This window comes from Misgurnus anguillicaudatus, chromosome 12, assembly GCF_027580225.2.
Source record: "Misgurnus anguillicaudatus chromosome 12, ASM2758022v2, whole genome shotgun sequence".
Lineage (NCBI taxonomy): Eukaryota > Metazoa > Chordata > Actinopteri > Cypriniformes > Cobitidae > Misgurnus > Misgurnus anguillicaudatus.
The window spans coordinates 18396161-18420583 of record NC_073348.2 but is presented as its reverse complement, the minus strand read 5'-3'; the positions used below and the strand labels follow the sequence as shown (position 1 = coordinate 18420583).

Sequence of the window (24423 nt, the reverse complement as noted above, 5' to 3'; positions counted from 1 at the left end):
AATGTGGACGTTCCACTCAAGTGGCCAGCAGCGTGGGTGAGACTAGCCTTTATATTTCAAATGTCAACATTGGCTTTCAGAGATCATGCACCCCGCCTTTAACTAAATGTTAACAAATACCTTATTGTAAAGTGTTACAAATAATACACTGAAAAAAATATTTATTCAATTTACTAAATTTTTTAAGGTAAGTGGTTGCAATCAATTTATTTAAGCTACATTTAAACAAAGTTTTTTGTTTTGTTTTTCTAGTTTTCTTAAATGTATCTTAAATAAATTGATTGCGACCACTTACCTTAAAATTTTTTTTTTAGTAAATTGAATTAATCATTTTTTCAGTATACTTTAAATTGCACTTATGTCTATTTTGAAACATACTCCGCGTATTGTCTATTTATAGTTATTTTAAAGATTCGCTATATTGATAAAAAAATCTAATCTGAATTTAACCCCCCCACAAAATCTAATTTTTCTCTCGTGAAGATTAACATGCGAAATAATCCGGATGACAAGATTTTAAACCAGAACAGATTTACGGTTAGTATTACAGTACGTGAAGCTAACCATGCTGATGAATATTAATGAAGAGGTTGGGTATTTCCCTACATCTGCCTTATAGACGTATTTTAGGGGGCGGGGTTTATTTCCAGTAGCCGACAGACGCGCAGGTGGTGATTTAAAAGTTAACAATGACTTCGACTCGCTCAGTGTCCGGTCTTTTGGGGCTGTCATGTCAAAAACTTTAAATGAATCTGCTATGAAACATGCGGATTCACATTTACCTTGTGCAGATTTTTTTCGGGGGCGTGTGTGTTCTCCTTTTATTGACTGGCGCTCCAGTTTGGGGAGGTGAGTAAAGAATGCATTCAACATAAAATGTATCCATAGGCTATATTGTCTACATTACATACACTTGTTAAATGCCATTATCAAATATGCGCACTTATACACATTCATTTATATGCATAATCATTTAATTTAGTTTATTTGAGACTAATACATTTTCCTAATATTTGAGAAGCAAATATTTTTTTATTTTATTTCAAATGAGATTTTTCAAATAGATATATTTAGAAGCCAATAAATCCAAACGCAAGCAAACAAATTATGAATACCTCACTGTACAGAATTACTATGCACTTGTGTCTGATATTGGATTAGATATAATCCTATCTGTCCAAGTTAATTCTGTTAATCTGGCATAAAACTGCAACGAAATGCAATGTCTCAACGTTGAATGAAAGCTATGAGAAGTTAAACAAACAATAAAATTTAACATTAATGATTTACAATAAACACCTTTTTTTTTAGAAATCATATTTATGCAACAAGCACAACTTGTCAGTGATGTGAATTCACAGCCACAAAACAACTACTGTGTCAGTTTAAGTAGATATTATAAGTAGTCAATAACTGATGTTTCCTTACAGGGTCTTAAAAAAGTATGAAGTACAGCATGCATTAGGATGAATGTCATTAATCCGTCTCTTTAATAGAAATGGTAAAGCCTATTGGTTGCTGTGACGTGTGATGTGTTGTTTGTACATCATCATATAATTCCCTTAAAATTATAAAGCTTGATGGAAAGCATGCTCATTACCTTCAATGTGCTAATCATTATTGAGTCCTTTTGACACAGTGCTCTACAAATGAAGCTGTCCTGCTTTAAAAGGCACTCAACACATTAAAATGCATTAATTGAATTTTGACAAAGCATTAGTGGTCTGCAGACACAACAGCACTTAGTCTAAACTGCTTTAGGCGTTGAGCAGCTGCTTTCACAGAGCTGCATAAACCTCTTAATATATCGGGGACAATAGCAGCACAACTCGATACAAAGTTTCACTTAATGACAGCATGTATATGAATTTATCTCTGTTTTTATGCTTTCAAGGCAAACTGATCGCCGTACCTTTTACTTGATTCATGAAATCTGTCTTTTTTATGTTTTGTTTTTACTTTAACCATATTTTTCTGCATAATGTACAAAAATTTATTGAAACTCGACTAATGCAATTACAAATTTACAGCTTCATTCTATGGAGATGGATATGTGCATCTGAAAACAGTGGAATCGTCTAGTCAAACGTCTTTCCATGTGCGGTTTCGGACATCTGGGTCCAATGGCCTGCTTTTCCTGGCGGCTGGAGAGAAAGACTTCCTCTGGGTCGGGCTGCACTCAGGCAGAATACAGGTGATTCATGAAATCTTCCTTATATGATGTCAGTCTGGAAAAATGATATATTATGGAAAAATACGTAATACAAATGCCATCTGCCCTACAATCTTTATATTTAAAGGAACAGTATGTAAGAAATTTATATCAATTAATCATAAAATGGCCCTGATATGTCACTAGACATTAAGAAATCATTTTCATTTCAAATACTTATATCACTGACAACAGTGGTCCGGCCATGATATTGTCATCCAAAAAGTGGAGTTGCAGCCCTCAACTGATGTTTATGTTGTCATGTTGTGTATTGACCACCAGTTGTGTGATTGCAGTACCAGTTTTAGCCACAAGTTTTGTGATTGCAATACCAGTTTTGGTTACAATCCTACATACTGTTCCTTTAACATATATTAAAACATGTTTTAAAAGGGATAGAGGAACCCTAAAATGAAAATTCATTTTCATAATTTTTAAAATGAAAATTCATTTTCATAATTTTCTCATGCTCCTGTTGTTGTTTTAAACCAATTTCTTTTTTTCTTATAAACACAAAAGAATATATTTTGGTAAATGATGGTAAGCACACAACTGATTGTAACCATAGTAGGAAAAACAAATATGATGGAATTCCATGGGTCCAGCAACTGTATGCTTACCATCATTTATGAAAATATCTTCATCATTTATCACAATACATCCATAATATTTGTTTTCCTACTATGGAAGTCAATGGTTACAATCAGCTGTGTGCTTACCATCATTTATCAAAATATCTTCTTTTGTGTCCATAAGACAAAAACAAACAAAAACTCACACAGGTTTAGAACAACATTTGGGTGAGTAAATGACAGAATTTTCATTTTTGGGTGAACTATAAGGTTATGGTTAGTAAATACATATCTTTTGAAAAGGACAGAATAACAAGGTCCAAATGTTATTTGTCCAAATAAGAAAAAAACGTGAAACATGTTAGGAGTTCCACTGGGACCAAAACAAATATCATCTCATGCCATATAATTACCACCACTATTGATAGATAGGTAGGTAGGTATACAGACTGATAGATGGGTGATTTTTTTTGCTTCTTTTTTTAAAAAAAGTTATCTTTTTTATTATTTTATTAATTTGCTACCTTGTCATGAATCAAAAGATGTGTCAGGCCATAACAATAATATTTGATGTGCTAAAACTGATCATTACCTTTTGTCTGAATTAATCAGTGTCAATTATGTTACTGTCAAATACATACTGTCAACTGATCCATGACAATGGATCATAAAATCTTACAGGTCATAACAATATAATATTTTCTGTAAAAAGTGTCTTATAAAGCTGAAATCATGATTTTCTGTATTTACTTAGTGACAGTGTTGACAGTAATTATTTCATAAATATGTTTTAATTATGAAAATAATAAAAAATGTAACTAATTGAAATTTGGACACCAAATGTACCATGCATAATCACCCAGATTGATAGAACACTCATTTTATTATTATCTTAAAAAAACTAGTTTCTGATTAGTATCCATATAGAGCTTAGACCCATTTGAGTTGTAGTAAAAACACAGCTAGATAAGGTGATGATGCCCACAGGCTAAAGCAAAGGCAAGTGATTTCTTGTTGCAGAAAAAAATCTGATAATATTCTGTGCCTCAACTTGCATCATTGTGTTCCTCATTCGTGCTCAAGAATATTGACTTTGTGATTCCACCTTACAGTTTTTTAATAATGTAAAAAGATTCTTAGCAAATACCAAGTAGTACCATATGTACACTTTAGTGCCAGATTTACTAACAGCTTGCACCAGTGCAGACGCCTCTTTTACCATTTAAAATCTACTGACAGTGAAAAAGGAGCACTGAAAAGACAGACTTTATTGCATATGCATTTGTAGAGTTTTTGGGAGGAGAGTATTTAAATGAAATACTCGCAAAGCGATTTACTAAGGTTTGCACTCGTCAATTCACTGGTATTTGCCCCATTAGTTAAAGGAACAGTATGTAAGAAATGTATATCAATTAATCATAAAATGGCCCTGATATGTCACTAGACATTAAGAAATAATTTTCATTTCAAATACTTATATCACTGGCAACAGTGGTCCGGCCAGGACATTGTCATTTAAAAAGTGGAGTTGCAGCCCTCAACTGATGTTAATGTTGTCATTTTGTGTATTGGTCACCAGTTGTGTGATTGCAGTACCAGTTTTAGCCACAAGTTTTGTGATTGCAATACCAGTTTTGGCCACAATCCCACACACTGCTCCCCTAACGCCTAAATATGCTTAACCTTAGAATGCATGAACTAGAAAACCTACATGAATGCATAAAGGGGTTCAAAATGTCCTGCATTGTATTTGGATTTCTTCAAAAGTCCATTTAACTAAACCTGTAACCAAGCAAAATTAAAATTATATTCATTAGGGTCAGTTTTTTGATGAATAAATACATTTTAAATAAATTGAAATTAAAGGAACAGTATGTAGGATTGTGGCCAAAACTGGTACTGCAATCACAAAACTTGTGGCTAAAACTGGTACTGCAATCACACAACTGGTGGCCAATACACAACATGACAACATAAACATCAGTTGAGGGCTGCAACTCCACTTTTTAAAATATCCTGGCCGGACCACTGTTGACAGTGATATAAGTATTTGAAATGAAAATGATTTCTTAATGTCTAGTGACATATCAGGGCCATTTTATGATTAATTGATGTAAATTTCTTACATACCGTTCCTTTAAGTGTTTTCATTAATAAAAAAAAAAAAAAGATTATCTAGTAGATTGCATTGGAAATTGATTGCAATTTTTTTTTGCGCCTGTGTAAACTGTGATAAGAAAACTTCACATGTGATATAATTTTGTTCTTGTTTTAAATTTTCTCTGTCAGGTGCGGATTGAGCTTGGATCTGGGGAGCGCACCATTCGTTCTGACAGGGCCATTGTTTTAAATGACCTGACCTGGCATACAGTAGAACTTCAACATGATCATGACAACATCACGCTGACCGTGGATAAAAACTCCCTCACCACTGTTAGGATGCCGGGGCCTGACTTTGATCTGAGAGTCCAGGATGGACTTTTCGTTGGTGGTGGTGTCCATGATCTGGAAAGATCGTACGTCTCTGCAGATCACACAATTGGCTTTCGAGGGTGTGTGGATGAGGTTCTGTTTAATGAACATAACCTCCTGTCTTCTCTTAGGCCTTACTCAGGTTACAAAATGATTCATGAAGTGTCACTTGGTTGCAGCCCACAGTTTTCAGCCACTGTCAATGATTCAATGAGTTTTTTCAGTTCCAAAGCGTATGTGACTCTGCCTACTTGGGAAGTACACCAGGAGGGTGTGTTTGAATGTGAACTGCATACGTTTCATTCAGATGGCATCCTTTTGTACAGCTCAGCAGGCCAAGGTAACTACATTGCCTTGGAAATTCAAAAAGGGCAACTCGTTGCTGTTCTTAAAGTAGATGGAAGTAAGACAGTATTGCGTTCCTTGATGGTCATCAGTAATGGGGCATGGCATATTTTGAGGCTCTATTTGTCACCTACAAATATTCAGTTTAGTGTAGGCATGGAGATGCACAATTCTAGCTTTGGGATAAACAGCAGTACATTGCATCTTACTGGGCCACTTTACCTCGGTGGGCTGGATTTCGACACATACACTAAAGTTCGTAAAAATGGATTGCTCTCTACGGTTGGTAAGCGAATTGGAGGAGGGTCATTTAAAGGCTGTCTTAGAAACATCCGTGTAAATTATCAAAGGACGGGCCTTCCGAGAGCACTGGTCACCAAGGATGTCTCTGTTGGTTGTGAGCCAGAAAAGCCACTTGGACCAAATAGCACAAGTTCACACGAGTCAAATTTTACACATGCCTTACCTGAGCTGGACAAGCATAATTTTCTTTTGCTTAAGAATTTAGAGGTTCTCGAAGGTGGACGAGCACCACTTGAGTCGAAACACATGATGATCGACTTCCAGACCCTCGGGATTCGACAGTCCCAGATTACGTTCCGCATCGAAGAGCAGCCCGTACACGGGCAACTAAGACTAGACGTCGACCCGGATTTGGGGGAAAACACATTCGGTATGCTTGACCTTTGGCACGGCAGGGTCATGTATGTCCATGGAGGATCCGAGGACCTACTTGACTTTTTCATGTTTTCCATCTTCACCAGCAGCAAAAAAGAAGTGCCCAGTTACCTCAAAGGCAACCGTCTGCATAGATTCAACATCAGCATCACGCCCATCAACGATGCTCCAGAAATAAGTCTCCCAGAGGGCAGTCTCTTCATTCTTGTGGAGCACTCAAAACGCCGTTTGAGCACAGACGTCATTAGGGTCACTGACCCGGACAGTAACTCCACAGACCTGATATTCTCAGTTCTTGGTAACCTAAATGCTCACTCGGGATTTCTAGAGATTGAGGATCACCCAGGCAGGGCAGTGACCTCGTTTGCCCTACATGATCTAGAGCAGGGTAAGGTGAGTTATGTCCACAAAGGTGTCAAGAACTCCAGAATGGCAATGAGGGTGAGTGATGGAGACAAGGTGAGCAACACCGTGGTATTCAGGATCATGGCCATTTCCCTAGAACACAAGGTCGCCAACAACACCGGAGTGGAGGTAACTCAAGGTGCAGCCACTTATATAACTAACAAACATCTAGCTGTGCAAGTAAATGTTGCTAAGCAATCGGTGGACATTCGCTATGATGTCACAGTGCCCCCGATATATGGAGAGCTACAACGGCTACATTCTAGTGGGCAATGGAAACAAACAACAACATTTACACAGAAGCTTCTTGAAAAGGAACGTATTCGATATCTCAGCACCTTTCACGGGACCCAACAAAGTAACGTCACTGACAGTTTCAAATGTAAAGTCACTGTAGGCTCACTTATTACAGACGAGTTATTGTTTCTGATCAGAGTACGTTGGATTCGTTACAAAATCACCAAAAATAAAATCGAAATAGACGGTAATCGCAACGCAACACTGACGCCTGAAGAATTCCATATTGTCGCTAAAGGTGTAAGAATTTCGGAAAATGACCTTCACATTCGTTTGTTGACGTTGCCAAGGAGAGGACGTCTGTTTCTCAATAATACGATTTTAAAAAAGAACTCCACATTCAGCCAGAAGGACATTACCGATCACAAATTGCGATATGAGGTCGTGGAAAAGCCGCATGAAGATACAAGAGACATATTTCACTTTCAAGTGTTCTCAAAATTCGCCATGTCTGGAATTCATGAGTTCAGGATCAGCATCAAAGCAAATACCCATGACATTGAATTACATAATCACGGACTTTCTCTCTTGGAAGGGGAGAGCAGGGTGATTACTAAAGCAATGCTTTTCGCAGAAACACCCAGCATCGGCGAAGTACTCTACCAGATTACCAGCGGCCCTAAACATGGCATGTTAAGGAAAATACAGCTCTCCAATTCCTCCGCCAGCAGCCACATAATATTATTCACCAATCAGGACATTTTGGAAGAACGCATCATGTATGTCCACGACGACAGTGAAACCACACACGATAGGTTTACGTTCCTAGCGTCCGTTAACTCTCCAAAAGTTAAGACCTCTGGCACAGAGGGTGCCTTTAATATTTCCATCCATTTGGTTAATGATGAGAAACCTGTCCGTGTTGTAGATAAAGTTTTTCATGTTGTACGTGACAGTCAGCGGTTAATTACGCTGGATGATCTGTGCTACCACGATCCTGACACAGATTTTGATGACAAAGATTTGCTTTATACCAGACGAAGGATACCCATGGGTGAGCTGGTCTTGGTAAATGACACCACACACAAGCTTTATCAATTCCATCAGAGGGACTTAAAAGAGAGAAGGGTGCTTTTTGTTCACAAAGGGGTGAGTCATGGTCGTTTTGTCCTCTTCGTATCAGACCGGAAACACTATACATCGACATTGTTTGAGGTGTCTGCCCAGGACCCGTATGTAAAGGTAGCCAACAACACTGGTCTGTTTGTCCAAAAAGGCCAAACGGCCATTTTAACACCTGCTAATTTAAGTGTAATCACTAACATGGATGTTAGGAATGATGAGGAAGTTGTCTTTGAGGTGTTTCTACCACCAAGCCATGGGACTCTCTACTGCAACGGTATCAAAACAAACACTTTTACACAACATGATGTGAAGATGGGCCATGTGATGTATCAACACGAAGACAGTGAAATCCTGGTTGACTCTTTTAACTTCACCAGTAAGGTCGAAGCTGTCCGTCTGGATGTGAGCGTGGCTGTTAAGGTGTATCTTGAGAGCCATCAACAGTCCCCAAAAGTTATCAACAATAACCCAATTCGGGTGGAAGAGGGAAAACCCGTCAAAATCAATGAGAAGGACCTAAAGGTTAGTTCTGATCATGCCTCTCTATCGCCATCTTGTTTAAAACATAAAACTAAAGGTTACTTATCTGTACTTATCTGTACCTTTGTTAATAAACAACAAAATTTTTCGGAGAAATCTGTTAAATTATAAAAATTATAGATCATTATAAATCATTATCATTTATTTTTAACAAAAAGTGATGTATTTAGCTTTAAAGGGACTCTCCTCAGCTCCCCTAGAGTTAAAAAAAAATATTTTTACAGTTTTGAAATCCATTCAGCTGATCTTTGGGTCTGGCGATACCATTCTGGTACCTTATCTATGATATTACGCACTGCTCGAAAATAGTCCCCTTCGTAACTTTCAATAGCAAGGGACTATTTTCGGGCAGTGCATAATATCATTGTGCCTCCTGCAGCCATGTTACGGCAGCAAAGTCCTTGATTATTATGCCAGAATGAGAGTATAGTTCCTTAGCGATATTGGCCTAGAAAATCGCTACTTTAAATTTTCCGTCAGTCTTAGTACACAATGTTACTACAGAAGAGTCAAGCCTTAAATAGAAAAAAATCGAAACTCTTTGGTTATTTTTTTGCGTGATGCTAATGGTCTAATCAGATTCAATGGATTATGCTAAGCTATGCTTAAAGTGCTAGCGCCAAACCTGGAGATCAGCTGAATGGAATACAAAACTGTAAAAATCAAATGTTTAACTCTAGGGGAGCTGGAAAATGAGCCTATTTTCAAAAATAGTGTAGTGTCCCTTTAAAAGTAGAACATGACATGAGCTATGAGGCTTACGTAGAGTTTTTTTACATAACTTGTTTTTTTCATTCTTGATCTATCTGATATTTTTTCGATCTTGTGTGGTCTGTTTTAGGTCATTCATGAGGATAACACACCCCATGAGATTGTGTATACTGTTAAGGTGGCACCTGCTCATGGTTTTCTGCGTTTATCTATGCTAGAAGAAGCCCACTACCATGGTAGTAAGGAGAAGCCCGTCCAAAGCTTCTCGCAAGATGACATCAACAAAGGGCACGTTCAGTATGTGCAAACAAAACACGGGTACGCCAACGACTCTTTTTCGCTTGACGTAACCAATGGAATTCTAACGGTCCACAATCTCATAATCATGGTGGATATTATTCCCAAGCACATCCCACTACAGGTGTCCAATATGACCCTGAAAGAGGGCTCCTCTAAAGCACTCACTCAGGGCATCATCAAAGTCAGCAGCCAACACTTTCATGGACTCCAGCTTGTTTATCTGGTCACTGAAGGCCCTCATCATGGTCAGGTTGAGCACTCCAGAATTCCTGGGGTTCCCATCCCATCTTTTACAAGAGTTCAGGTAAGCTTCTTCATTTCTTCTCTTGGTTCTCTGCACTGCATGATAATGATTAATAATGCTTAATTCTTACTATTTCAGAACCAATTACATGTCAAAAGATTTGTCGCACTTTCACATGAACCCAAACCAACAGAATATACTGTATTTAAAGCATTTAAGGTGTTAATTGCGTTAGCAGCGTAAAAGGTCATGCATATGCAGAATTTTGGATGGGCCAGGGGGGCACTACCCAGAACCAATTATGATTTTGTCTAGGCCAATAATGATATAAAAATATAAGAATTCATATTTTATTTGTCTAATCTTAATATTTTACAAACTTATTTAATTAAATTAAACCATGAAGCCAAATTCTGCCTATGACATGGGTGCCCAATCCTGCTCCTGGAGGGCCGGTGTCTCTGCAGAGTTTTGCTCCAACCCTAATCGAACACACCTAATTCAACACACCTGATCCAGCCAATCAAGGTCTTCCTAGGCAGACAAAAAACCTTCAGGCAGGTGTGTTGAAGGAAGTTTCAGCTAAACTCTGCAGGACACCGGCCCCTCAAGACCAAGCTTGGACACCCCTATGAGGTCATGAACCATTTAAGTAAGTTTGATGAATAGTATTTGTGAATATTTGCTTTAAATATTTCACATATTTTAAATGGGGACTTTTATCTTACTATTGGGTTTGTGTATTTAGATGTATAGGTAAGGTAATGAGGTCAAGTTCAGGAGGAGGAAGTGGATACAGTTTTCTAACGATTGGTGCATTACAATTCAGGAGGTGTTTCTCAATGTCAAGGATACTTCCTTGGCAGGACTGGTCCTTCCAAGTCCCTTCCTTCAGAGGCTAGGCGAGCCTCCTCTTTAGCATTCGGAGAACACGTAAATGGAACAAGCTAACAAGCGCATGTCATTGCCTCATTACGTCAGTATAAAAGTGTGCTTTCGGCGCTGCGTGCATAGGATTGTGGGTGATTTGAGAGCGCGAAGGATACACATATGCATCCTTTCCTGTACATGGGATATTTTTCGAAGGACTCAGTCCTTGGTTGAAATTCTGAGGATCCTCGACATTGGAACAGTCCTTCGACGGATGTCGATGACGTAGCATCCTCGAAATTCTGGCTTCAGAGGATCCTTTCTTGACATTGAGAAACACCTAGGGTGTGGATCCTTTTAAGGCCACGGACTTTGAAGGCAATGCTCTCCTCTAAAGGCCACGAAGCGAACTGAAATAAGACGGTCTAGCCTATGGGGGGAGTTGCGTCACTTGTTGTGCCCGCCCACTACACTTGTCAGCGGGACACAACAACAGTTGGTGCATCCCAATTCAGGGGCTGCGGACTTTGAAGGCAAGGCTCGATATTTGAAGGCGGCAGCCTCTAAAGGTCACAGAGCGAACTAAAATGAGATGGTCTAGCCTACGAGGGGAGTTGTGTCACTTTAATGATATTAATTCACATAAAACACTATTTATAATAGTAAAACAGTCACAAGGACCTTTAAGTCTAATTTCACGAGAATCACCCATGTATATTTTGCCTGCTGGCTCACCAACACAATAGACAATGTGATACCTTACACTGATCATTATTTTAAGACTATAGTATAAGTATATATAAACAAGACTATATAAAACAAATGTATGCCATGTGTCACACAGCAGCGTTTTATACTTTTTCTTCAGGCTGAACAAGGCTTCATATTTTATGTCCATGATGGAAGTGAGACCATGGCTGATAATTTTACATTGGTTGCCAATGATACGGATCTTCGGAAGAATAGTTTGCCCTATATGATTTATGTCAATATAACACCTATAAATGATGAAGCTCCAGTTGTAACCGTCAACAGAATCCTGAAGGTAAGCATCATCATTCACAAAATAAAGTTTATTGTACATTAAGAAATATGGTAACCTCTGCTGTGTATATATAGCACATGAAAGTGTGATAGCAATCTGTTCAACATAACAAATCACATTTTTGTAATAAAGTTATGTTGATTTTCCAAACTCGCACACACTCTAAAATGTCTGGGTTATTTTTGACCCATAATGAGTAAATAAAGGACAGAATACACCGCTGGGTTAAAATTGACCCAATGCTGGGTTGTTTTTACCCAACTGTTGGGTTATTATACACCGTGGTTGCATAACAAAACCCAACATTGGGACATTTTTTAACCCAGCAGTGTCTTCTGTCTAATATTTACCCATTATGGGTCAAATATTCACCCATTATTGTTTCCACCTTTTATCTCTTTAATTTTTTATGCATGCATGACCATTATAAATGGTGTATTTAACTATTATTAGTAATTTTGTTTTAAACTTTAAGGTGATTTATTATACACTGTGTGTATATCTGTTATACACTTGAAATCCCCATTTTCACCAGCAGGAGGCTCAATGACCACCACAATGTGATACCACACTTTATACAGATAGTACTGTAAATAATGTGTTATTTATCATTAGTTATAATGCTGTATTCTGGTTCACTTACTATTACTAGGTGTGGGAAGGCTCTGTGACCGAGATAACCACTGAAGACCTTAGTGCTGTGGATCCAGATTCTCCTCCAGAAAGCCTAGAATTCATCATCACTCCACCGAGTAACGGGCACCTGGCCTTGAAGAGTGCCCCCTCCAGACCAGTTTTGAACTTTACACAGGAGCACATCAACCACGGCCAGCTGGTGTTTGTGCATGGTGGTAAAAAAGGCACTTTCAACACATATAGTCACAAGACTTTGATGCACATGATGATTTTAATCTTATGAAATGCCAAGCTTGTGGTATTGATGTTTCGACAGGTGCCATGTCAGGAGGGTTTCACTTTCAAGTCAATGATGGGGTAAACTTTGCTCCGAGACAGATATTCAGTGTCACAGCTCAATCTCTGGTCATCAGCTTGGAAAGAAATCAAGAGCTGAAAGTGTTCCCAGGTTCAGTTGTTTTTTTTTTAATAGGAAAAGGTTGAGGACTTCTCAAACTCCCTGTTGTCATAAGAGCACATGTATGTTATCTTATCAAAATGCTGTTTAAAAGTAGATAGTGTGCTGCAAAGACGAAACACTGGTTTCTATAGTAGGTTTCTAATGTGTATCTTAAACTAAAATGATTTATTAAATCTAGGGCTGTCAAAAGATTCATCGCGATTAATCGAATACAAAATTAAAGTTTGTTTTTGCATAATATATATGTGTGTGCACTGTAATTATTTTGTATATATAAATACACACATACATGTATATGTGTATATATACACGTTTCTTAAATACATACATGATGCATGTGTGTGTATTTATATACAAAATAATTATACACAGTGCACAAACATATATATTGCAAAAACAAACTTTTATTTTGTATGCGATATATCGCGATTAATCTTTTGACAGCCCCAATAAAATCATTAAAGTGCAGATATTAAATTTTTTGTATTTAACTTCTTGCAGGTTCTTCCAAATTCATTTCTGAAGATGAGCTGTTGATAATTACAAATGACTATGATGATATAAATAATCGCACCATCACCTACACCGTGACGTCCCCTCCACGATTCGGTAGACTGATGGAGAAACAATCTAAAAATGTTACACAAGAAATCTCTTCCTTCACCCAAAACATGGTATTTATAAAACACAACATAGGCCTACTACTTATGAAATCAATTAAAACACAACTTAGTTTGCTGATATTAAAATATTTACTTCTGTTGACACTAATATTTTTGTTTTGGACAACATCAGAAGTATAGCAAATGACAACCGAAATAGCTTTAAGCTCATTTTATAAGATTCGCATTTATGTAATTGTCTTTTTTAAGGTGAAAGAAGGAGTTGTGTTGTATGTACAGACTGAACCCGTTGCATGGGCAGTGACAGATTCTTTCACCTTCACTGCTTCCTGCCCGCCAACATCCCTGCAAGCTCACACCTTTAATATCCGCATCTCTTACGAAAATACTGACACGGAGCACAGGAGTGCACTTCATGCAAACACTGGTAATACCTTTTGACCTCACTACAGCAACAAAATTGAATAAGACTTTACCTTTTCTACTAAAAGTATTACATTGATATTTACAAAGAAAAATATTTAAATACATGTACAACTTTTTAATTAATTTGTTTTTATTATTCAGGTGCTGTTGTTGCTGAAGGTAGTAGCGTTTTAATAGATAAATCAATGCTGGATGCATCCAATCTTTTGGGAAAGTTAAACAAAGCAGAACAGCATTTCTACGAGATCTGGTACGAAATCAACACTCCGCCGCACCACGGTACGATTGTTGTAGGCGATAGGAACCACACACACGAAAAAACAAAGTTTTCTCAATTCAACCTCCATAAGCATGGAGTCATATATGTACATGACGACTCGGAGACCACTCATGATAACTTTATGTTCGATGTGTGGCTAAACCCCAGTGGCAAACCTGCTCGGCGACCCCAGAATGCAGACCATGTGGTATCTGAATTGTTTAATATTACTGTGACCCCTGTTAATGATGAGCCTCCGGTGTTCAGGACAGGAATCCCCAAACTCACAGTGGTCAAAGGGGAGACTGTGACTTTAGACCCTAAGTACCTTAATGTGGAGGACAAGGACAGTCCACCTGAAGAGATTCGTTATACTGTAATCAGTAAGCCTAAAAATGGCTTTCTTGCTTTTGTAGATCAGCTGAATAAGTCTGCTGCTACTTTCACCCAGGCTGATATAAATCATAAGAAGGTGCATTTTGTACAAAAAGGAGAACCTTCCTCAAGTGTAATCTACTTCAGTATCACTGATGGTTTTCACAGACCACTATATAAGCTCTTCAATGTAGAGGTAGAGAATATCACCATCCGTGTGGTCAACAATACCGGATTGACTCTGTTGCAAGGTCAAACGACAGTGACTCTGACACTCGAGCACCTAGCTGCTGTGACCAATGAGAGAGACGCACCTATAAAGTATTCGGTTACAGCTCCGCCAAGTCACGGGACTCTCATGGTTATGGAGAAGCCGGTCACACACTTTGACCAGGAGGACCTAGGCATTGGGAGGGTGTTGTATCACATGAATGACCTGTCATCCTTTCAGGACAGCTTTGAGTTCACTGTCTTCACATCGAAGAGTAACCTGACTAACCAGGTGGTAAACATCACTGTCCGGCCACTGATCCACCTTGGAGAACATGTCAGGATTCCAGATGGCATTCCAGTGAAGCTTAGAAAGGATGTCCTGGATGCCACCGAATTGGCCTCGCTTAGTGCCAGCGACCCTGTATTTGAAATCCTCAAGCCTCCGAAACATGGCAAGCTTGTCACGTTTGGCCTTGAAGGAGCCTCTCATTCAGTGAAATCCTTTTCATTCAGGGACGTGGAACAAGGACGAGTGGCCATTGAGGAACACATCCACTTCAATGACATTTATGGCAATGCAACAGCAACCAGGTACAATGTCACTGCAGTCCATCCATGTAATGACTCATTTGTTTTCCTTTTAAAGGCAGCCAATGTTCAGCCTGCCATGGGGGAATTTGTGTACTTAGTGTTACCCTATGATCCTATTCAAGGTAAGAATATACTTTCAGGGCCGACAAGGTTGCCGATATTAAACAAAACGACAAGTGGTATGTCACCCATGTACCCCCCATCTCATATAGATCCAACAACAAGACCGCACAGAACTGCTGCCAAGCTGAAACCTCGAAACCGCTGGGGAAATCACACACGAAGCAGATCCACAATTCCACACGTGCCTCGTACAACAATAGGCAAATTTGACGTCTTCCCAAAAAATACTCTAGTAAGAATGGAGTCTTTACCAAGACCTGCATCTGATCCACTGCTCATCATCCTTCCACTTCTGGCCTGCCTCTTGCTGATTGTCATCCTTGTGGTTCTTATTCTTGTCTTTCGGCATCGCAAGGAAAAGCGGGCCCATCCAGCAATGATCCAGGATCTGACGGAGAACCCAGGTGAAGATATTTTAGCCGGAGGCCCGTATCTGGGTCAGCCAGAGAGAAGTCTCACTGTCCCTTCAGTAATAGTAACTCCACTCACTCCAAGTTGCCCCGGCAGCCCAACTTTGGTGCCAGGGATTGAACGAGCCGTGTCGCCATTTCTCCTTTGTACGTGGAGTCCACCTAACCCTGATTCTGCCCAGCAATGCTCCTCAGCAACACCACCTCTTAAACACAACCAGTACTGGGTTTAACACAATTGCTGTTACTGGAACCAACAGGAGGAAAGTAAGCTTCTAGATTTCATTCCAAACACCAGGATGCTAAAGGTCTCTTTAGGTAGTATCAAAATAAAAGACCATCAACAGTAAAAGATGTTTCCTCATTTGTGAGTGGAATAAATATAAATTTGCGCATTCATTTTTTTCATGTTAGCCCAATTGTTTCTCTTTTGTCCTGCCATACTTCAGAACTTTTTGAATTTACTTTTTTGTTTCTTGCATAGAAAAGATAAACTCATTTAATAACACAAGGTCAGTATGTCTTGCAGTTACATTAGTTTGAGTAGTATACTACAGATCCTACTACGTATACTACAACTGCTAAACTTTATAATTTTCTGTATTTTTTATAAGATAAAACATTGCTTTTACACAGTTAAAAAAAATTGTCCAAATATGTACCCCAGCTGTCACTTGGACAGTACCTGTTAAAATGGTCCCAATATATTTTAATTTGGTACAGATATGTATACATTTTGTACCAATACTAATATGTATCTTTGATGTACTTTTAAGCTCTCTTTGGTACCAATATGTACCTCTGAGATACTAATATGAACTCTTTGGGTGTAAAGAGTACAGCCCCAGTGACAGCTGGAGTACATATTTTGACGATTTTTCTGAGTGTATGCAAGTAAAATACACCTGGTACATGTTATTGTTACAAATGCTGGATGTAGGCTATCCCACTACAACTACCAAGTTTTTACAAATTGAATCTTTCATTTTTCTGCCCTAAAAGTGTGTAGCAGAACTAGCATTATGTTGTAATCTTAAATCATTGTATTTAAGTGTAAATACCACAAGTGTATTTATATTTCATGTCCGCTACAGACAGCTTGATGGCATGAACTTAAGGAGGGAACTGAAACTATTCTACATTTTAAAGAAGTGTCTACATTTAAAAGATCCTATTTACCACAAAAAAAGTCCACTTTCAGATGTATATGCAAAACTACCGGTTTTTACATCAAAGCAGGGTGGCATTAGTAGGATGTTTTGTATAGTTAAACTGACATCTCACAATTAATTTAGTTTTTTACAACCATTTAGACCTTGCAACATGCTGAACATACTGTTTATACATTTTTACATGTATGTGTGTATTTATGTATGCGTGCTTGTTGTGTGATTAATGTAACACTCATTGTCCATAGTTATTGATGTACAATAAAATAAAGTATTTTTTTAATCCCTTGTTTGGTTTAAAATTGTAAACTTGGAAATGTTTTAACTTATATAAAATTCATATAAACACATCATATTTTAGAGTATATTTGTAATACACTCTAAAACTAGCACTAAATAGCTCTAAAAGTGGTTCACTGGCTCACAGGGAACCATTTAAGTGCCAAATAGAGTACCTTTGTAAGACACTATTGTGCTATATAGAACCATATCTGGTGCTATATCACCCCCACATATGGTTCTTCATAGGTGCTATAGATGCTATATAGCACTAAAAATGGTTTTCCTATGATTACGAGCTTTTGGTGGAATTAAGCACCAATTTTTTTTTTAGAGTTTATACAGTATGGCTGTGTATCGCCAACCATTTCCCAATACGATACATTATTTTTTCAGAATTTAGTAACATTATTATAATTATAATACACTCACCTAAAGGATTATTAGGAACACCATACTAATACTGTGTTTGACCCCCTTTCGCCTTTAGAACTGACTTAATTCTACGTGTCATTGATTCAACCAGGTGCAGAAAGGCCCATATTGATAGGATAGCATCTTGCAGTTGATGGAGATTTGTGGGATGCACATCTAGGGCACGAAGCTCCTATTCCACCACATCCCAAAGATCCTCTATTGGGTTGGGATCGCCATTTTAGTACAGTGAACTCATCGTCATGTTCAAGAAACCAATTTGAAATGATTCGAGCTTTGTGACATGGTGCATTATCCTGCTGGAAGTAGCCATCAGAGGATGGGTACATGGTGGTCATAAAGGGATGGACATGGTCAGAAACAATGCTCAGGTAGGCTGTGGCATTTAAACGATGCCCGATTGGCACTAAGGGGCCTAAAGTGTTCCTAGAAAACATCCCACACCATTACATTAATGAGAAATCAAACAGGTGTTCCTAATAATCCTTTAGGTGAGTGTATATATATAAAATAAGTGCCTGCTGCCGAAGCGTTTATGATAAAAGAGATGCTCGCGTTTGCCAGTTACTTGCATAATCTCATGCGTAATCAAAGTTTACTGTTAAGGGAAGGTCTTGTGTGTATTTTGTAAACGTGAGCATCTCTTTTACCATAAACGTTTTTCAAGTGTCTGCAGCAGGCATATTTTGACAAAAGACGTGATGCACATGGTTCACATGATGCAACAAACACATATTTTGCAAACGCAAGCAACACACATGACACTCCGAACACTTATTTTGAATTATCGCCCCTTGGATGAGCAGTCACGAGCTGCCACTGTTTATCACACTGTCAGACATCAGCCAATTGTTTAGAAACAGCCAATGATCAGGGCTGATTATATCCTGGCATATTGTATTTTTTTATTTTATGACATAATTCTTTGAAACAAGGAGTAAAAAGCAAAACTACCGGTAAACATCTAAGTAGTCGAATATAGGTATTGGCACAGACATTTTGTATCGGTGCATCCCTAATATTTTAAGGAAGTATAGTACTAAATTCTTCATGATTGAAGACCTGAATGTGAAAGGAGAAGCAGACAGTGTGTGGAAAGAGACGGCTAACTTTAGCTCTTATAAATAATTCAACTGCAGTGTGATAATGACTGCACTGAACGGATCATTTTTTCCTTTAGTAAGCACCGGAGCTGATAAAGGAGCGGTTTTCTTAAAGAGGCCATCTTATTTAAATTTTTTATTTTCCTGTTTTTCTTTTATTCTAAAGTTTCACTTTCATTTAATAAAGGCAGCTGATAAACGGTCTTGAGAATAAAAGTTGAATTCATAATATGTCCTATAAGATCCGATTAACTTCAACTAAACTAACTGAGGTACGTATAATGTGATGCTTTACAACGTAAAAGTGTAAACTTAATAACGTAGGTGCTGTTAAACTAGCTGTGAGCGATCCTCTTTGACTCGTCTGGAATGCCATTTAGATAAAGGGGGTTCAGCCCATGTTTTCTAGGTCAGTGTTTCTTTGCACTTCTCCTCCAGGCCTGAGAAACTCAGCTCGTCTTTCTCTAGCAAACTCTTAATTTAAAACAGACACGGGCCTCTCCCTCAGTCAGAGCAGATTAGATATAGATTGATGAGATGGGCCATATACAGACAGTCCAACACAGCTAAATGTGTCATAATACCTGTATTTAGATTACTCAAGACAGATCTACTTATTTATAGAGTCACAACAGGACAAAGTCCATGAAATGAGTCCACTGTCAGAAAGAACATCAGTACAGGCACACAATTATATAAGGAAGTAATTGATGCTGTTTACTGTTGACCTAAGTACCAAGCTGATTAAAATGTAAACTTAAAATTGTTACACATTGGGGCAATTTCCTGGACAGGGCTCAAGTCTAGTCCAAGACTAAATTGTTTGTTTGTTCTGTCTTAAATGAAAACAGCTTGCCCTGACATATCTTCAAACATGTAAGTGCCATTGGTTTGTCTCAAGACGCACACCAGTAATGTTTTTGTAAAGTATGTTTGTAAAAACTACTTCAATGTCCTAATTTAACCTCCTAAGACCTGGTTGTCCACATACGTGGACATTACATTTTTTTGTTGTTTTGCACCATAATACTTCATTCTCTGTAACTGGAACCTTTTCTACACAAACATGGACAAGTACACTGCTTTATGTTCTAAGAAAAATATTTGGTTAATATATTTATTGGTTCTTCCTAACCCCAAAATAGCTGGAAAAAATCTGGGAAAAAAGACAAACCAAATCTTGGGTCTTAGGAGGATAACCAAGGCCTAGTCCTGGCTTTATCTAAACCCTGTCTGGGAAACAGCCCATTAAAGGACAAGTTCGGTATTTTACACTTAAAGCCCTGTTTTCAGATTGTTTATGATGAAATTACTGAAATTTGGACATATGATGCTGTCCCGAGAATTTTCGGGTGTTTATTGTATCACCTCCCACTTCCACAATGGCTGTATAGGTGCACTGGAACAATCCTTTCTAAAATGCATTAAACTTTCGTTTACAAAGACGTGAAACTCACCGAGTGGTCAGGGGTGTTCACTGATATGCTCACACAAAAATCGCTTCAAAAGATGCTTTCCAACAGGTGTTTTAGCATTCGTTGTAAACTTGTGGACCTATTTTTCCAAACGCCTCACACCCGTATATTCTTCCGTTGAGAGCTTGAATAATAGACACTCCAGCCCAATGGATGGCGATAATCCACCTTCGCCAATTGCAAGAATACAAACAACGTTCCCGGCGGCGGAGTAATACCGTACCTCACAGCACATCTAATACAAGTCAATGGAGTTGGACAAAAACTACGATAAAACCTGTTGGAAAGCATCTTTTGCAGCGATTTTTTTTAATACCAAACTTGTCCTTTAAAGATTTAAGAGTTTGAAAATTAATGGAAACCAATCACGATTGCTTTGTATAATCAGATTATGTACCATTTAATTCATAATAGCAACGTATACATTTTAAGGGACATTGTCTGTATCTGGCACACATTTTTAATATTACTCTTTCTTCAGGCCATCCAGAACAATTCTTAAAAGAAAATAACTTTAAAAATCGTAGTTTCCAGTTCTTTCAATAAAAAAATGCATCGATCTAAGCCTGATCATACATGTCGCGGGCTTCCTCCAACTTGCCTGTGATTTTCTGAAAAAAGTTGATCTGCTGCTGTAGGAAATGTTGCATCTGTGCCTTGAAGTCACGCACACGTGTGCGATGAAAGTGCTGGATCTCGGCTAGCGTAGCGCAGGAGATGATGTTGCAGCGTTCGTTGATGCCTACTCCTGCAGCGCCATCCTTCTGGCTCTCCTTGGCCTTGGTGAGGGCTCCTGCAAAATGTGTGAGGTGGGGGCAATATTTACAACATTAAGTAATTCAGAATTCAATAGTCTGCATTTCAAAACATGCACTCAGATCGGCAAACACATGCTTGCAATTTAAAGAGATTCTTCCACCTCAAACATATGAAAAAGCAGGCTGAGACCAGTCGAGACTCTGACTGAGTGCTTACAGATCTCTTTGGTATTTGAGTATAAAGAACTCAAGGACCTTCAGTATTCCCTGCACACTTCACATGAGCAGACATTAACTTGGAAGTTGCTTTGCTATTTCATGAAAAAAGGTATGTTATGGGATGTTTTGCAATATCCAAGGCATCAGAATAACTGAATCAGTGAGTTAAAGTGTGAATCAATTCAAAGCTACCCTGTGCTGGGGCCCAAAGCTTAGGTTTTGATCCTTCATCACAAAAGCTTTCCCAGTGTCAGTAATTTTGTTAGGACAAGCGATACAAAACTGCATTAACAATTTGTATGACGAAACCCTGAAATATGATTCTACTGAATGACATCACTCGATATCATCATTACACATTAAAGGAAAAATAGATTTAGTGAAAGCCACACACTTCCCCCACTAAAAAGATGTGGGAATTACAGAAGAGTTGGCATCTGTCCACCACCGCAACACACATCCCATGTTGCAAGGCTCCATATGCTCTTTAGCGCCCGGGAAAAATCAGGACATGACATTTGTCATACTGCCGAGAGCGTTTTGCTGTTGGCCATTTGCGATAAGGTATAAAAAGTTAATGCATTTAACCATTTTGCCTCATCATGCTTAACTTTGCTTTCTTATCAAACACGTATCATTTTTATCCAGTGTGAACATAATAATTGTTACTTCACCAAAGCATGCACCATGCAGTAGCATCACGATAAACTATTTTGACTTTCGCATGCATATACTAACCTACCATATGGCCGGTTGACTGAATAGTGTATTGTATTTGTAAACCACATACACTGTTGTGACCTACTGACCTATATCCACAATTTATGGCATGCCAACACATTTTGACAAGACATAGTTGGGAAAACACATGAGAAAATTCCCAAACCTTTCTGGACATGGATAATGTCTGGAAAGTTTGCAAGATGTCCCTGGTAAATCGCTAAAAGATCGGATATAGGCTCCAAATCCTGCCGGGGCTGCTCTGCGAAATAGTCCCCAATGGTCTCATACACTTCTCCGGTGTATGCCATAGCCTTGTTTAACGGAGCGGAGTAAACTTGCTGGTCGAACTCGAAGGCCTGATTTAGAAGTCTGAAGGCCTGGCCGACTCTCTGATATTCTTTTTTAAAACCCGTTATCTGCTTTCTGGCAAATTCATTAATGGTGACATTGACCTGTATGATGTTTTCGTCCATCTTTTTGGTGAACGTTTTGAAACCGTCTACTTTGCTTTCCACCTCTTGGAAGTCGAGAGGTAAAGCCGGAGGGGAGATAGTGAGGAAAAAGTTGGCACCAACTAATTCATCCTTCTCTGCCTTTCTCTTGCCTTGCTTCCAGGTTTTTTCATCATTGCTACTGCAAGTGAGGAAATGCTGGAAAACATCACATCTGGACAAAAGTGGATGACTCGTCATGTGATTCATCCACCATATTAAACCTTTTCTACGCTTGGAGATGAAATCTTCTTCGAATCGCCCCGTGGCCTGTTTTTCGGGCAAGTGGGGTACCGAAATGACAGGAAATTTTTCAACGAGCCGAGCGTAAAGCCAGTCAAAGTGCTTGTATCGTCTATTGACCTGGGTCTGTGTATGGCTAGGCGTAAGTCCATATGACATATAGCTCTTCATGCCTTTGAATTTGGTCTGTTTGGTTGGGTCATCGATGGTACACGTAAATGGATACGGATTCTCCTGCCATTCAGGACCATATTGTCCCATAAGCACAAATATTTTGTCTCTGTCTCTGACCAAACCCGAAGCTTCGCCCAAAACGAAAGCCTCACCGCCTGACTTGACAAAAGTTGTAAACCTATTAAGATTTTTCCCAACAGTTCCTGTGCTTTTGGCGTGTTGCGCGCTACCGCGTCGTGAAGCAGACGAACTCGTGGTGGAATATCCAGCTGCAGTAAAGTTACTCCCGCTTTTTTCAGGTGTCGCGCAGTGTTCCTCCGCCGTTACGTTGTCATCCCAGTCATCGTCCCAATCCTCATCGCTTCCTTGACTTGTCTGAAAACTGTGTCTTTGTTGAAGATGTCCAGCATAAGTAGACGAACGAACGGGTGTCGATTCGTTTGAGGTGTCCCTCCTCTGAGGACTAGCTTGATAGTAATGTTCAGGACTAGCGGATGTACCGTTGCCATGTTGTGATGTGTCAGTCCTTATAATTTCCACGTAAGAGGCTGGAAAGAGCCCGGTCTCGCCTCTGCTGTTCGTGCCCTCTAACCAACCATCGACAACCTCGTCGCTACACAAAGTTAGAAGTTCGTTTTCTCTCACAGAGATCTCTCCGGGATTTTCAGCGATAAAGTCGTATAAAGCTCTCGCTCTAAGCGCCATAGTTGTGCGAGGAAACGCTGCTTTAACTCACTTTCCAAAGTTATGATACGCGCCCCGTTACCGTTCTTTTAAACGGCAGCCCTTTGCAGGAATTTACGGTCCTCGTTCTCTACAGAAACACGTCGAAAAGCCGAAAAGCTTTGAAGACATTACCCAATAAAACTTGTTAAAAACTCACTCAAAGGGAAAAAGTCTGTGGGTTTTGTGTACTGCTGGCTGCCCCTCTCCGCTGAATGCGCTCTGCGGTCCAGAGCAGAATAATCGAGGGTGGAGCTAATCAGAATTATCAGCCTAGGGGAGCAAATAAACCCAAATGCATTGTTACTGACTGTATTATTTCATTAGAGAATGGCATTATATTTTTCTTTGACCATGATTTTTCCTCTGTTACACTTTGTAATAACCTTTACAAGTCATCAACTGACTATAATAATGTTTAAACTCATCAGATTAGTGGTTCATGCACATTTCAAATTTTTATAAATAAAAATATATGAATTAAAGTTTTGTGGAATTTATAACTATTCCCATAAGTTATTTTTATAACATGTTTATTAACTAATTTTTTGCTATTTTCTTAATTAAAGAAAAATATTATACAGTACTAGGCTAGGACTACAAGCCCCTTCAGCAGAAATGATACATTTGAGAAATGTCTAAAATGTGCAGGCATACCATTAAAAGCATCTAAGCAACATAATACAGGTAGTTTAACTCATTTTTACAAAACCGTGTATTCACAATTAGTGTTTTATTAGTTGAAAGTGGAAAATTCGT

General features: G+C 38.7%; 2 protein-coding genes across 2 annotated transcripts; one reads left to right on the top strand and one right to left on the bottom strand.

Annotated features, from left to right (window-relative positions):
- Positions 1-384: 384 nt before the first annotated feature.
- On the top strand, positions 385-16185 carry LOC129447308 (chondroitin sulfate proteoglycan 4). Its single transcript, XM_055208980.2, has 10 exons — positions 385-849; positions 2031-2194; positions 5074-8568; positions 9428-9901; positions 11580-11756; positions 12409-12607; positions 12709-12840; positions 13354-13526; positions 13725-13902; positions 14043-16185. Exons 1-10 carry the CDS (start codon positions 765-767, stop codon positions 16103-16105), a joined length of 7140 nt encoding a protein of 2379 aa, XP_055064955.2. The 5' UTR covers positions 385-764; the 3' UTR covers positions 16106-16185.
- A 4523-nt stretch (positions 16186-20708) lies between these two features.
- snx18b (sorting nexin 18b) lies at positions 20709-23913 on the bottom strand. The gene is made up of 2 exons (XM_055208981.2): positions 22197-23913; positions 20709-21126 (listed from the first exon to the last, which is right to left on the bottom strand). Exons 1-2 carry the CDS (start codon positions 23644-23646, stop codon positions 20894-20896), a joined length of 1683 nt encoding a protein of 560 aa, XP_055064956.2. The 5' UTR covers positions 23647-23913; the 3' UTR covers positions 20709-20893.
- Between the last annotated feature and the right edge of the window lie 510 nt (positions 23914-24423).

Excerpts from the sequence above, each read along its gene's own strand:
- LOC129447308 (XM_055208980.2), top strand. The coding sequence starts at position 765 with ATGCGGATTCACATTTACCTTGTGCAGATTTTTTTCGGGGGCGTGTGT. Across the intron at positions 12,608-12,708 it reads GCTGGTGTTTGTGCATGGTG|GTGCCATGTCAGGAGGGTTT; the intron begins GTAAAAAAGGCA and ends ATGTTTCGACAG. Across the intron at positions 13,903-14,042 it reads TGCACTTCATGCAAACACTG|GTGCTGTTGTTGCTGAAGGT; the intron begins GTAATACCTTTT and ends TTTATTATTCAG.
- snx18b (XM_055208981.2), bottom strand. The coding sequence starts at position 23,646 with ATGGCGCTTAGAGCGAGAGCTTTATACGACTTTATCGCTGAAAATCCC. Across the intron at positions 21,127-22,196 it reads CATTATCCATGTCCAGAAAG|GAGCCCTCACCAAGGCCAAG; the intron begins GTTTGGGAATTT and ends CACATTTTGCAG.